The sequence below is a fragment of the Caloenas nicobarica genome, chromosome 3 (genome assembly GCF_036013445.1).
Source record: "Caloenas nicobarica isolate bCalNic1 chromosome 3, bCalNic1.hap1, whole genome shotgun sequence".
Lineage (NCBI taxonomy): Eukaryota > Metazoa > Chordata > Aves > Columbiformes > Columbidae > Caloenas > Caloenas nicobarica.
The window spans coordinates 104,155,026-104,169,003 of NC_088247.1; the positions used below are offsets into that span (position 1 = coordinate 104,155,026).

Sequence of the window (13,978 nt, forward strand, 5' to 3'; positions counted from 1 at the left end):
CTACTAGCTCATGTGCATGTATCAGAGTTTTTAAATAAGCAGGTGCTCTCGTGAGGAACACTTCAGTGTGGCCAGTGCCAAGTGGATGGCTATGCACAGAGAGAGGGAAACAGGGCTTTTTCATGTCAATATTCGGGGAGGGATATTTGGGAGAACCCCCCCTTCCCTGAAGTTTGCATTGTATTGCAAAACACAGTGAGTTGCTGGCAGCCGTCGCAGTGGCACACTCTGAGTGCCCCAAGCCTGGCAGGATAATCTAAAGGGAATGCAGTTGAATTGTGATCTATTGCTATATAAAAGGGGGCGGGTCACTCTGCTCGTTCCAGTTCCTTTTCTGTCATTACTGCTGCAGAAGCACCAACCAAAGGCAGCTGGCACGCCTCTTCGTTGCTTCTTATATAATATAGGGTTTCACAGGGCACTGATGTAGAAATAAAGTCAAACATTCTTGAGGCAGACTCATATTACTTGTCATATTGCTGGTGCTCACTTTGCTGTGGGGCGTGGGGCTGCTCTCGGAAGGGCGATCTGTGGCCCTATTTGAGTGAATTTTGGAAAGTGTGCAGCATGGCTCCAAACGAGACAGGGGATGAACTTGTTTTCTTTGTGAATGGTAAAAAGGTAAGGATGATTCCAGCTTTATGCCCAGCTTGCTCCTGGATTGTGGCTTGATCTCTTGTTTTTTCTAGTAATCTTTTTCCTCCTCTGAAGTTTTCTAATACCAGCACAATTGCCATGACTTTTAAATATTAAATTGTGAAGACTTTTTATTGCTTTGCTAAGTGCCTTTTTCTCGTCTTTGAGTTTACCTTGTGACTTTACCTTGTGAATTATTTAAAGAGTAACAGAAGTACATAATGTGCCTTTTACATTTTAGATTTGTTGGCAAAAATTTATTGCAATTCTGAGGAAACTACTTTTAAATAAATGTGCACTGACTTAGTACAGGCATTTCTACTAGAAATAATTCCAGTAATTACAACAGATCTGGAAAATGCAGCTCAAATGTGAGTCTCCATATATAATTCATATGTTCAGTAAGTAATTCTGAATTTGATTTTTAACAGGGATTAAAGTAAAATGTTCATTCAATTTCCACTTAAGAAGCTAGAAAATTCTCTAAAGCTAGAAAATTCCCTAAAATCAAAGCCCATTAACTGTTTCCTAGATTAACTGCTGACAATTACCTAAAAAGTGACCATGTCTCACTGGGGGTGGGGTTGTCCTTGCTTGTGCTGGACATCTTTGAACAGTTTGTCCCAGAGCTCCCTTTCTCAATTTGGACTTGCCCTGGCTAGCATTGCAGCCCAGGCTCTTCAAAAGCTTGTAACAAGTCAAGGTTGCCTCTTTTTTGAACAATGAGTACCAAGGTAGTTCTGTTTCTGAGCTCAGCTCAATGCCAGTCCTGCTCTGCTATCTACCCCTTGCCCAGATACTTGGGCAGAGAAAGTTGTGCCAAAGCAGCTTCCAGCTGGGAAACTTGGAGAAGGGAGAGGGTTGTGTATCCACTGTGTGCTGTGCACCTTCCCTGTGCACTGCTTAGGGGTCAATCACATGTGACACTAAATTTGGGCTAGAGAATCAATTTCTTTAATCTCTTGATGGATCACACAACATTCTTATTTGGTTAAAAAGCTCTGTGCCCTGCCCTATAGACTGACACAGGATTACTATCAATTTTGCTTTTGTTGATCTTCTGTGCTAATTTAATCAAGTGTAAACATGGATAAGATGGTTACTACAATTATGATGTTTTAGTTATGAATTTGGATCAAAACTGGTTTGGAATTTGAACTTTCCAAGGCACTAAGGCACTCGATATCTAAGTTTTGTTTTATCTACCTATCAATAGTTAGGTGAAGAATGAAGTTCACCTAGTATGGATTATAAGTTATTCAAAGAACTCTTGAGTGTAATACTGATGTAGAACTCAGCCCTGGTTTTGTGGTTTTGTAAAGAAGGATGACAACGGAACCTTTGTTCACACAGGTCAGTAATGGTTCATTTGTGAATGTTAATTGATATATCAGCCATTTGTTGTTTCTAGAGGCAGGTGAAAACTTGAAGCTTCAAGTTAATCATGACTGGCTAATTGACTCTAGTAGTTGAGCTCATGAAGCAGTGGCACAGGATGATCTGTAGATTTTCTGCTACGATGGGCACAGTTGGTGTACCATGAACTTGTCTTGTTCTTACTCTCTGAAGGTTTCAGTAACTTCAGATCCCTCCCTGTGAACTTCACTTTTAGGGGGTGAACTTGGAGCTTTTTGAGTCTTGCAGTAGGAGGTTGCTACAAACAGGTTGGGTAATGCAGACCCTGATACAGGCCAAGTGTTCTTTCTTGTTTTTTTTTTTTTTTTTCTGGAATGCTCTAATGAAAGACAATTGTAGTTCTGATGCCAGGCCAGCTCAGGTTCCAAACCAATATGCCACTCATGGTAGGTATGAAGACTTTATAAACAAATTCCTACATACATTTACAGCTGGTGCTTCAGCATTGGTTGGTGCTCAGGTATTACAAGAGCATTGATTGCTCTGTGTAAATTGGCAGAAAAGCCTCTCTTCCTGGAGGAGACTCTTGGCTATTACATGAAAATGTGTATTAGTCAAGGCAAAAGAGGAGAGACTGAGCTGCACGGGACTGGTTCTATGGGACTCGTTTAGGCGTGTAGGAAGAGGCACAGAGGGGGAGAAAGAACAGCCTAGACCCTGAAGCCTAGCAGCAGTTAGTTCGATATCAGCTGTCTGTTCTTGCTTGTGTCCTGGAGCTAACAAACATACCGTGAATGGCATCGCCCCTGGTGCATTTCAGCAATTTTTATGGAACTGCGGTTCGTGTCTACAAAAGCTGCATTTCGGAGCTGATGTTGTGCATGTGTAAAGGGGTTTATCGCGGTATGATCTTGGCAGTAGTTGGCAAAAAAACCCCATCAGGGAATGGTTAATACTACCAGCGGTCCCAACTCATTCCACATGTCAAGACTGTCTCAGCATCCTTCCCTGCTTGTGGAACCAGCAGTGCTAGCGAAGGATCGGGTTCCACCTGACCAGAGAGGTGAAAGTTTCCAGGGTTATGCTCTACCCAGAGCCTCCAGTGACACTTATTTTTTCTACTCCGTTTTTTTTTTGGTGTGCTGCTGAAATGACTTGCGTTACACCCCCACCAAATGCAGGTTCAAGAGAGAGAACTGGACTCATGAGGCAATCTGATCCGTGGCAACAAATGTGGAGTTTGTTGGGACACTTCTGCACGTAAGAAGTTATCTGACACAAGGGGTGGTGGCAAGTGCCTGGGCAATGCTGCTGAAACAGCAGGCAGCAAGTGAGGATACAACTCCATCCATCTGGAGTCCTGACTAAATATTCCAGTTGATTCGCTGCAAAGAATGTGACAGCATGGTCAGTGGGAAAGGTTACTGCTGTGCGAATTCGTGACAGCTTGACATTGCTAATGGGCTGCTGATATTCTGTCATGGTACAAAACTGTGTGATAGGTGGTGGTTGATAAGATAGAGACTTTGAGAGGAGCAATTGCTTCTTTTGCATTAGCCCAGTCTGCAATGTTGTCAGGAAAAACTCTCTTCAGAACAGCTGAGCATACTTCACATTCAGAATTGTTTATTTTAAGCACTTGTTTACCTCACTGGGTGTAAAGCTTGGCACACAACTAGCACAAAGTTATCTTGCTGGTCTGCCTAGACTAGAATGGAAAATAACACATGCAATTTAAAGCTAATAGTGGCAATTTTGTTTTTCTCAGCTGACAAGTCTGTCTCGTGCATATGTAGCATGTAACTTTAGTTCAAACATGCGGGGTCAATATTTCTGTTTCTGTCCTAAGTGTTAAGAGGGGGTCTGCACTGGAAGCCACATTAGACCTCTTCCAAAGCTTGTGGATGTTTGATTGCAGATGGGGCCAGCCAAAGTACAGGATTTTTTTGAGCATTGGGACCCTCTGGGTCCTACATAAACAGTGAATTACAAGTTTTCAGTGTACTGGTTTAAAGCAGAACAAAATGTTCTCATGACCAGTAGCAGATTTACATTGTGTGGTTATGCACAGTTTGTTCATCTGTGTTCTAATTATTTTTCCTGGTAAATAAATTTGAAATCTCTCATTGACTTCAGGAATATACATTCACAGATTGTAATGTCCTAGGGGACCTTTACCATTGACTCGTCTGACTTACTGTGTGACAGTCTGGTTAAAACACTTCATCTTCTCTTCTTGCAACTAATTGAGTGATTAGGGACTAGTGATTGAATGGAGCTTGGTGTTCAGAAAAGCATTAACTTCTTATTTAAAGACCCTACCTGATGGAAGGGTGAGCATGTTGATTAGGGAACTAGGAAAATTTCTGTCTTATTTTCCTTTTTGTTCCTCTATTTACCTTGCTCAGCTACTGTTGTTTTAAATTGAAAAATCCTTTCTTTAACTTTCTGGGAATGCTAACCTAAATATGATGTTTTATGTTGTAAAGGCAAAGTTATCTGAGTTAGTGAAAGGCAGGTAGAGAAGAGGGCAAACAAAATATTTGCTGAGATCCAAATTGTGTGCATGAAATCATGGGAAAGTGAGATCAACAGCTCTCTGGACCACCCCACAGGCTCTAAGAGTGCAGGATACTGATTAGGAACTTGCTCCATGTAGTACTTAAAGCTTGAAGAGCTATAGGGCCAGACGGGGCTCCCCGCTGAGGTTATCCGAGTATTTAAGATTCCTAGAATTAGTGGACGAATAGATGTATATTACAAACACAGCAGTACAGAGCACATTTGTTGGGGGTCGTTTGACTATCAGTGCCATCCTAACATTTCCAACGAAGTTTCTTTCTGCATTTGATCAATATTTAAGCTATCATATGCAGTAAAATCCACAGTTTTGAATCTGTCAAAATCTAACCTTCAATCTGGTGTATTTGGCAATGTGCCATTTGGTTTAAAAACAAACAAACAAAACACAAACCCCCAAAAACCTAAAGAACCAGTAACCGAACAAAAAGGAAATATTTATTTAATTGCAACATCTAACTTGGCTGATTCTACTCCCACTGAAGGCAATGGGTGTAATTCAGTTTCCTCTGTACAAGGACACCAGTGGGAGGTGAGCAAGAATTGTTTTGATGGGCAAGATACCGAATTGTGAATCATATTGTTCTGGGCATCGGACAAGAGATGCTATTACCACCCACAGGGTTTTAAAATATTTTAAGAACAAATCACAGCAGGTGAGTGTAACAAACCGCTGGAGGAATGACATGCTGGAGGACAAAACTGGCATCAGTGACAATGGAGTTAAGGCAGGAACAGTAAAAAGTTCTTCCTGTGTGGCCAGCAAGAGAGACTCATAAACAAGCATCGCCCCACCAGGAGTCTGAGTGCAAAGAAATGAGTCCCTGCTCTCTGATGTGTGAGATTTGGTTTAATCCAGAATGTCCTCCAGAGTCTTGCCCCTTACCTCCCGCTGATCTTAAGTCTCTGCCGGCATTGTGGATATACAGCTACAGCAGAGTAGTTTGAAGTGGAGGAAGTGGGAACTGGGGAATTGGTTTGAACAGGGTAAGAGTGGGGACTACTAAGGACACGTTCTATTGCACAGTGGGAGCCACTTTCTGATAAAGTTGAGCAAAAATTTGACTTTGAGACTTAACGCTGGATTAAGTCCGTCACTAAAGATGTGTGGAGCTGAGTGGTGAAAAGTTTTGCTAAATGAAGGCTTAGGCCAGTGTTTTACTTCTTTTTTAATGTACTGAAAAGGAGCCATTTGGCCAAACTTTTAGTTGCTTTGTTTGAGTACACAATGGGATGCTTCTTGTATACTTTCAAGAAAACCTCTTGAGATATTTCCTTTGATCTAAGCATAGAATAATCTCAATAATATTTAACCATCTGGAAAACTATTCTGAAGCTAAAAAGCTTCTGTGCCTGGCTATCTTGGAAGCTGCTTTGGAAGGGTTTGCAATGGCCATTGGTGCTGAGGAAGAAAGTCGGCTTGACAGCGAGGGTAGGAGTTGCTTGGGAAGGCTCTTTGCCAGTGAAATGGCTGTGAAAGGCCTTTTGTTCATGGGATACTTGTAGTCATGGGTGTTTTGTAATTAAGTGCTCGTGTCTGTCAGTATACCAAACTACTGCAGAGGGATATATGTGCTTACTCTGCATCACTGCAGAGGGATATATGTGCTTACTCTGAACCAAGTGGTCATAAGAGAGCCACTGTATGCTCTTACACGTTTCTGTGCATCCGGAAGGTGAGGAAACAGGAGCACTTTGCTCTGAATAGCAGCAATATGAGTGCTGCATGATTTACAGCAAGACATCCCCAAGCTAGAAGAATGAATTTTGCTTCCTTGTAGATTATCCCCAATGCAGGAATGAAATGTGCAAAAAACAACCGGTTGTGTTTTGTAGCAGCAGCTTTATGGGACGGTTCTAAAAACCATCTCAAATAGGAAGTATGAACCTTGTCTCTTTAGAATAACCCTGTCACGTGTCAAAGGCATAAAACTGAAGCAGTATAGATGTTGTGAAGGTTTCTTATCAGTAAGAAAAAAGGCTTACACAAATGACCTCCATTTCAATTTGCCCTTCAAACTGGGAGTGATTAAGTAAACTGTAACTATTGTACTTAGGACTTGCACATTGTAAGAGCCAAGAACATGAGATTACATTCAGGCACACAGTGACTTTGGAAAAGTTTCTCGATGCTCTTATTAATAACAGAAAAAGTGGAAGACAAGCTCTGTGGCTATTTGGATGCAAGGGCAGAACTTTGGTTTCTGACCACTGGGCAGAGGCTGAAGTAAAATATAATTTTGTGTCTAATACACAACTGCTAATAGTGTTGTTCACTAACAAGATGGAGCTGACTGAAAATGTGCAGAGACAATTTCTTCTTAGTTGGAATTTCATCTTCCCTCATACAGGATGGCTACTAATGTAATGCTGATTATTTTAATGTTAGCAGGGAAGAAAGAGAAACTTCAAGACGATTGGTACTTGCTCTCTGTCCTGCAGCAGCTGTATTGGTCGTGTTTCGGTTTCCACTGTTGGTTGGTTGGTTGTTTTTCTCTCCTCTGCAACGTCTATTACTGATGCTGTTTCTGTCATTCTCTATCTACTTATTTTCTCTGTCTCTTCTAATAGTAAAAAGGAGAAGGGACAGAGGTCAGTTGTGCATGGTCAATAAAGATGAGATGCAATTTGGGAAGACATCAAGAATTCAAAACTCAAGTACAAAACAGTTCTTTCTCTGCTCACTACTAATTCTGTTTACCATTTTTGATGAAGGGATTTTTAAAGATTTGCTTCAGTGTGCCACAGTTGAAAAATTCTGACGTATGTAACGCATATACTTTTTTTTCTCACAATAAATTCAAGGAAACCTGGTGTCTGGATGCATGACCAACATTACTGAGCCTAGTAAGGGGAATTAATAAGTGGTTCTACTCCCTGCTTTGGAAAAGAAGTTGCAGAAAGACCAAACTTTCTCCTTCCAACTGACACATCTGTTTGTAAAGCATCCTGTGTGTAACAGTACCTTTCCCTTCTTGCAGGTGGTGGAAAAATATGTGGACCCAGAAACAACTCTGCTAACCTATCTACGAAGAAAATGTATCCAGTGTCAGAAGAAACTGCAGAAGGCTTTGAATGCCTACAGCATTTCAGAATTGTTTACTGTTCTGCCTGTCACTTGAGTGCTGGGCAGAGCTTGTGCAGAGTATGAGAGGGAGTGCTCTGCATGGTCTGGTATTTCTTGCTGGCAAAGATTACAGCTGGTATTCCAAGCTCAAACAATAGCAAAATTTAAATAGTGTACTTTAAATAATTTATTAATACTTTAAAGAGAAAACTCTCTGAATTGCCAAGAATTAGAACATGATGGAAGGAAAACAATATTGAGACAAGAAAACTGAAGGAAATTTAGGTTTGTTCCACACAAATTGTAAAGAATTTTCTGGCCAAAACATTATAGCCACTTGAGCTGCTTCCTGTATCATCCAATAATTTGCATATTACTGGACAGTTAACACCCAAAAACTTGATTATCTGGTGGCCTGTTTAACAGATGATGCAGACTCAGAGGCAGTGTTTCCCATCACGTACTGTGGGCATGTTTACATGAACAGGTGCAAGGAGTCACGTTTCACTCCTATTTGAAACTGGTCAGCACGTGAGTCAGATTAGATTCAGGAACTCGGTAGCTATTACTGTGATGACCAGGCTGGCTATACTAGGTCCGATTCAGTAGATAGTGTCATTCCATGTATTCTGAGTTTTTATCTGACTGGCTGGATGTGTACATATGCCAAACTGTTCACATCTGTGTTAGTGTATTGCTTGAAAAGAATAATGCATATTTATTTCACTGTGCTGCCATGTTCTATTTGCCTGGGATCTGAAAGGAGTACAGGGATATAAATCACGCTCTTTGCAGTTTCCAGCACTATCAACAGCCCCATTTTGTTGATAGTTTCCAACTATCAATGACCTCATTTTGTCTGACTGTACCTCGGGTGGATAAAGTTCAAGACAGGAAAAAAGTGGCCTGACCCTTCTGCCTGTGTGCACTTCTTACTGCTAGACCTTTCATGTCTAAGCTTTTTAATATCTAATATGTATAGCTCCACAAGGAGATAACGTGAGTTCTTCAAAACTGATCTGCTGCATGAACATTCTGGTGAACTTATTTCAAAGTTCTTTATTTCAAAGAAACTTTATCTCAAATACCTTGAGAAACATGTTTTATTGAGGCAGACTAGCACTGTTGTCAAGAGAAGCATTGGATGGCATAAGCAAGCTGTATTTCTGCTGAAGCAGGCCCATGATTGTATGAGAACAGTTGGTTCCAGAATCTTTGTGTTGAAGGCAAAGATGATTTGAGCTCCCTATATCATAGGCCTCTGGGGAAGCAGCAGAAAACAAGTTGATTATCTCAGTACGGGCATGTGTCCGTCGCCACCAAAATCAGCTCTTCTTTTCCCACCAAAATTCTATCTGCATTGGCCAATCCCCTTCACAACAAATAGCAGCAGTCTAATTACCTTCTAATGAGTGAAGGAACCCAAAGCAGAAGTGGCCTGAAGAATTCTCTCCTGAAATCGCTTTGCAGAACATTTGATGTAATTCCCGGTTGAAAAGTGCAGACATGCACTCTGCAGCCAGAGGAGGAATCTGCTTAGGCTGGTCCTTATGCCTTGTGGATTCCCAGGTGTGTGTGCAGAGGTTCTGTGCATCTCCACTAGTTCTGGCTCTCAGTGTCTTCCGTCCTGTGGTTTTATGGGAACTGGGCTACTGGGGAGAAGAAGAGAGAAGCCAGAGTGGCCAGATCGTGACTCTTGAGATGCAGGGAGTTTATGAGCAGCTGAAGTGCAGCTCCCATCTCAGTGCTAAGCTTTGGGACTTGTAACATTGCACGACTGCCTGGGCACCTTCTAGGTGGTAGAAATTACCAGGTGTAGGAAGAATTTAACGACTGCCGGTGAGGGGTGCTGACAGAGATGCCACCATGGGTCTCAGGGATGGGACTGCATGCCTGAACAGCCCCTGCTCAGCAGTGACTGGCTGATTTGTCTCCCTTGAGCTGTTTCCTTTTCTGAGTCTAATGGAAAGTGGGAACTGTTGAAATTCAGACATGATTTGTTTATTCTAAGAGTCTATTGGAATGTCGACTGCCTCCTTATTATAGCTTTGGGTGTTGATCTCGAAGCTCACATGCCAGCATTTGAAACTTTGCTTATGTTAAATTATTAAGCAGAAAAAATGAGTGCTTTGTTTCCAGCAAGAACTTGTTGCTAAGCCTTGATCGACAAGCGTTTGAGCAGGTTTCTGCCAACACTCTTTGTATTTTCCTTGATTCTTGTTCTCTCAGTGGGACTATGTGGAACCAAACTAGGCTGTGGAGAAGGTGGATGTGGTGCTTGCACTGTTATGATATCCAAGTATGATCCTTTTCGGAAGAAAATCCTGTATCCTTTGCAATCTGAACTCTTCAACAGAGAAACTAAATGGGGACAGATGCAGGTTCTTGACATTCCAGATGTGGTACCACTTTTAAAAAAGTTATATAATGTATGTTTCTGCCAAAACACATTTTTTCACTTTCAGAACATAAACTCAGAAGGCTGAGATAAGAAGGTTATTTTTTCCTGTAGCATTGCACAGTGCCAATAGGGAACTATTTCATTGTGCCGTGAAATATCTGTACTGACTCTATGATCATGCAGGTGATCTGCCTTTTCTCAGTTCAGAAAACCTTTGTGTTCCTTTCTTGCAATGTAATACAACTTTTGCTGAGATGACCCAAGTGATGATGACTGTGATAAAATCTTTACTGCTGTTGTATTACGATAATAATCTCGTTTCTGTATGCCAGCAGATACTCACTTTTTCTCTACTTCTATTGTAACCTTCAGGATGACTTTTATTTCCTGAGACATAAACTTTCCTCCTGCTCTCTAATTAATTGAAGACTAAAGCAGTGGATTCAAACAAAAAGGGGAATGGAGAGAGAGGATGAGGCAGAGGGATAGGCCCCAGTGTGTTTGTGGTGTGGGTTTTGTTTGTTTGTTTGTTTGTTTTGTGGGGAATGGAAAACACTGAAATCTTGGACATATTCAGAATAATGCTTGGAGATGCTTTTACTTGGGATCATCTAACTTAGTGATTCTGCTTAGTAACGTGGCTTTGAACAGGATATCTTTAGGGTCACTATTCTGTTTCAATAGAAATGAAATAAAGCATAAGAATGTTGCTGACATTATTCTATTTTACCTTCTGCCTAGACTTTTCCCCCATGTGTACCACCTAGAAATGGTTTCCTAGGTAAAAGACCAGGAGCTCTGTGCTCTTATGTAGCTTTGTGAGTGGGCCAGGCCAGTTGTATAGCACCTTGGTATTTGTAGTTTTCCCTTGTAAATTACTTGCATGGGTTCTATAGCTTAATATGCTATGAGGATGCTTAAAGCTGTTATTTCTAGGTCAAATCCTAGGGTGCATACTCAGTTTAAACTTCAAGTGAAGCTGATGAGAACTTTGGCTGAGTAGGTGCTACAGGATTTGGCTTGTAACTAATACCTGTATCCCATTTATTTAAGTTCTCCTGTTGTGTGTACTGCTACAGTTGCTGAGTTCTGTTCAGTCCTTCTGTTCCCTTTTTACTTTTTTGAGCAGCATTGTTAGATGAAATGACCTTAATTTGTTATTTTAGCCACCATACTGCCAATGCTTGCCTCTTCCCTGTCTGTGCCCTGCATCATGTAGCTGTAACTACTGTTGAAGGCATAGGAAGCACCAAATCCAGGCTGCACCCAGCCCAGGTGAGCTATTAATACTGGTAACTTTAAAACCCTCTGTCCATGTTTTCTTCTTATGTTAATTAATCCTGTTCCAGGGTGTTGGGACCTCCATCATAATTTTAAAGGTGGTAATCTGACTTTCCGCATGAACAGTCTTTACTTGTAGGAATGACTAAGTGACAGAACAAACTCCTGGGTCAATGCTGCAGGTTTGTTATGCCATAACAAGTTCACTGCTGCTATCCTGGCTGAATTGCCAATGCTTTTGTTCTAGGCTTTTGTGGCTGTATTTAGTCCATGTCCTGGACCAAATCCCAGGCAATGGAAGGACTGATGTTGTGGTGAAAGCCTATATAGTGACTTGGAAATCTGAGCTGGGTTTTGACTCTCCTATGGCCTTCCATGAATGACCTTGGTGTCTCATTCTGTGTAGTAGGAACCTTCCCTGCAGTGGTGCAGTATGGTTTGGTTCAGCAATGCTTCTGGAGTCCCAGAACATTCTTGGTGGAGAGGACTCACAGGAATGTGAAGCCTTGCTCTTCTAGCAAGGTGTTATGATGCACATTTTATGGAGGCAGATTTGCCTCAGCTTTGTCAGAGATTGCTCCTTTAAGGAGCAGTGGGTAGGGCTTGTGCCAATATCTATCCGAGACAGTTGAACAACAAAGTGAAAAATAAGTTAGACATGCATGAATGGATGGCAGCTAGTCTGACCTTTGTTTACTTGTCTTTACTTCCTCTGAAGATTCTAACGGCTAAGCTTTGAAATTCAAACTCGAGTCTATGCAGGTAGCCCCAACCTTTCTAGCATGGTAAAGCTGAAGAACTCCTGATCTCATTGGAGGCTTCTAGTTGCCTTCAGTTACACTGGGAGTTCAAAGTCTACATGCAAACTTTTCAGTGTTCTCTTCTTCGAAGTCTGCTTTATAGGTTGACCATCTCATCAGAGAACATCTGATAATAGTCTTAGTTCCTCTGGTGAGACTTTTTTTTTTAACAGATGTTGCAGAAACAAGTACACCAATGAACCTGCCCTGATTATTATAGACTGATGGTTGTTGCTACTTTTTCTTAGGAGAGAATAGCAAAAAGCCATGGGTCCCAATGCGGCTTTTGCACTCCAGGCATCGTCATGTCCATGTATACATTGCTTCGGAATAAACCTGAGCCCAAAATGGAGGACATAGAAGATGCTTTCCAAGGTAATGCTCAGAGCCCTGCAGAGATGCAACCTGTTCTGCTTTCATTACATCTGCTTCACCAAATAGGATGGAGGTGCACCTTTGTTTAATTATATTTCATGAAAGATAGCCAATTGTTAGGAGGTTAAGAACTAGCTTTTCCACTAGGAGACTGGCCAGGTGTTATAAAGTGAACAAAAATGGCCTGTGAAAAATCTCACAGAAGATCATTGTTTGTCCTGAAGCAGAGGCAAGTGACCTTGTTCTTGGATTAGGACCCCACTAAGCTTAACACAGAACAAAAGGTAGCCTGACATTGGGGGCCCTAATAAGAGCCTCCACATCTCCTTGTTTATTCATTGCTCTCACAAGAACCTGCAGAGGTGACAGAGAGCATTGAGGTAAATGAATACTGAGGTTTTTTCTAAATTAATTTCAATTTAAAATTTCAACAAAAAGGGATGGTAGGATTGTTGCAAGGTTACTAATGACATTTTCCTCCCAGTTTTTTCATTAGCTTTATCTAGATTTGAAAAGCTTTTGTGAGAAACCTTTTTTTAGAACATTTTATTGTAAGTTCACAGCCAAATGACACTAAATATTTATCCTTTTGCTCTGGCAATGCAGGCAACTTGTGTCGGTGTACAGGGTACAGACCCATTCTGGAAGGATACAGAACATTTGCTAAAGTAAGTGGCTTCAGGTAATGTTTAAAAAAATCTGGAAGGCTCTCTGTCTTCCTTTCTGTTACTAAAATACACCATGAACATGAAAATACACAATGAGGAGGAAGGAAATATATATGCTACAACAACCCAGCTCCAGCTCTTGACCCCTTTGTATGTGCTTCATGTATTAGTAATGCAAGACCAACTCCTTTACTCCAGTTGCTGGTAGTGGAGCACTCTAAGATCCACCTGATGGTCCCTTTTTGGATCACAGGTAATCAAACTCTGTAATTATTTTCTGTAAGTCTCTGAAAAACACAGCATCTCTGCATAATACAGCTTGCAAATGATCCCTGATGTGAAAAAAAGTGTAAAGGTATGGTGCACAAGTAAGGACATACTGCGGGGGAATCTCATGAGAAAGTTGCATTGTTGAAAGATCAGCTGCAGAGCCGAAATAACTCTGGAAAGTAGTTGAAGTCCCTGCTTTTATAGCTGTTGCCCAGAACTCATCTTCTGGTTTGAGTGAAGTATGAAGCTCTACCATAAGTTTTCTCTAGTCCTTTTTTTTCTGAGAGACTGCTGGAGGCTGCAAAGAAAAGTACATTGTTATGTCCTCTAGTGATTACTAGCCACTTACGGGGCTACCCTGGCATTAAATATCAAAAGTAAAGAATTTGGAATGTTGTCCATTAATTTTATTATCCAGAATTACGGTCAACAAAAGAGAATACAAGTGGGAGTAAGATCCATTACAAATGGTTGATAAACTCAGTTCATATAGCCTACTTGGATTTCCAACAGGCTTTCAACAGTGTCTCACCAAAGGCTTTTA

At 41.2% G+C, this 13,978-nt stretch overlaps 1 protein-coding gene across 1 annotated transcript in view; it reads left to right on the forward strand.

Annotated features, from left to right (window-relative positions):
* Positions 1-406: 406 nt before the first annotated feature.
* Positions 407-13,978, forward strand: part of XDH (xanthine dehydrogenase) — a 52,449-nt gene continuing 38,877 nt past the window's right edge. The window contains exons 1-6 of the mRNA XM_065632370.1: positions 407-621; positions 7,554-7,611; positions 9,869-9,965; positions 11,207-11,315; positions 12,370-12,496; positions 13,103-13,164. Of these exons, the coding sequence (XP_065488442.1) occupies positions 568-621; positions 7,554-7,611; positions 9,869-9,965; positions 11,207-11,315; positions 12,370-12,496; positions 13,103-13,164 (507 nt within the window). The 5' untranslated portion in view covers positions 407-567. The remainder of the gene's footprint in view (positions 622-7,553; positions 7,612-9,868; positions 9,966-11,206; positions 11,316-12,369; positions 12,497-13,102; positions 13,165-13,978) is intronic.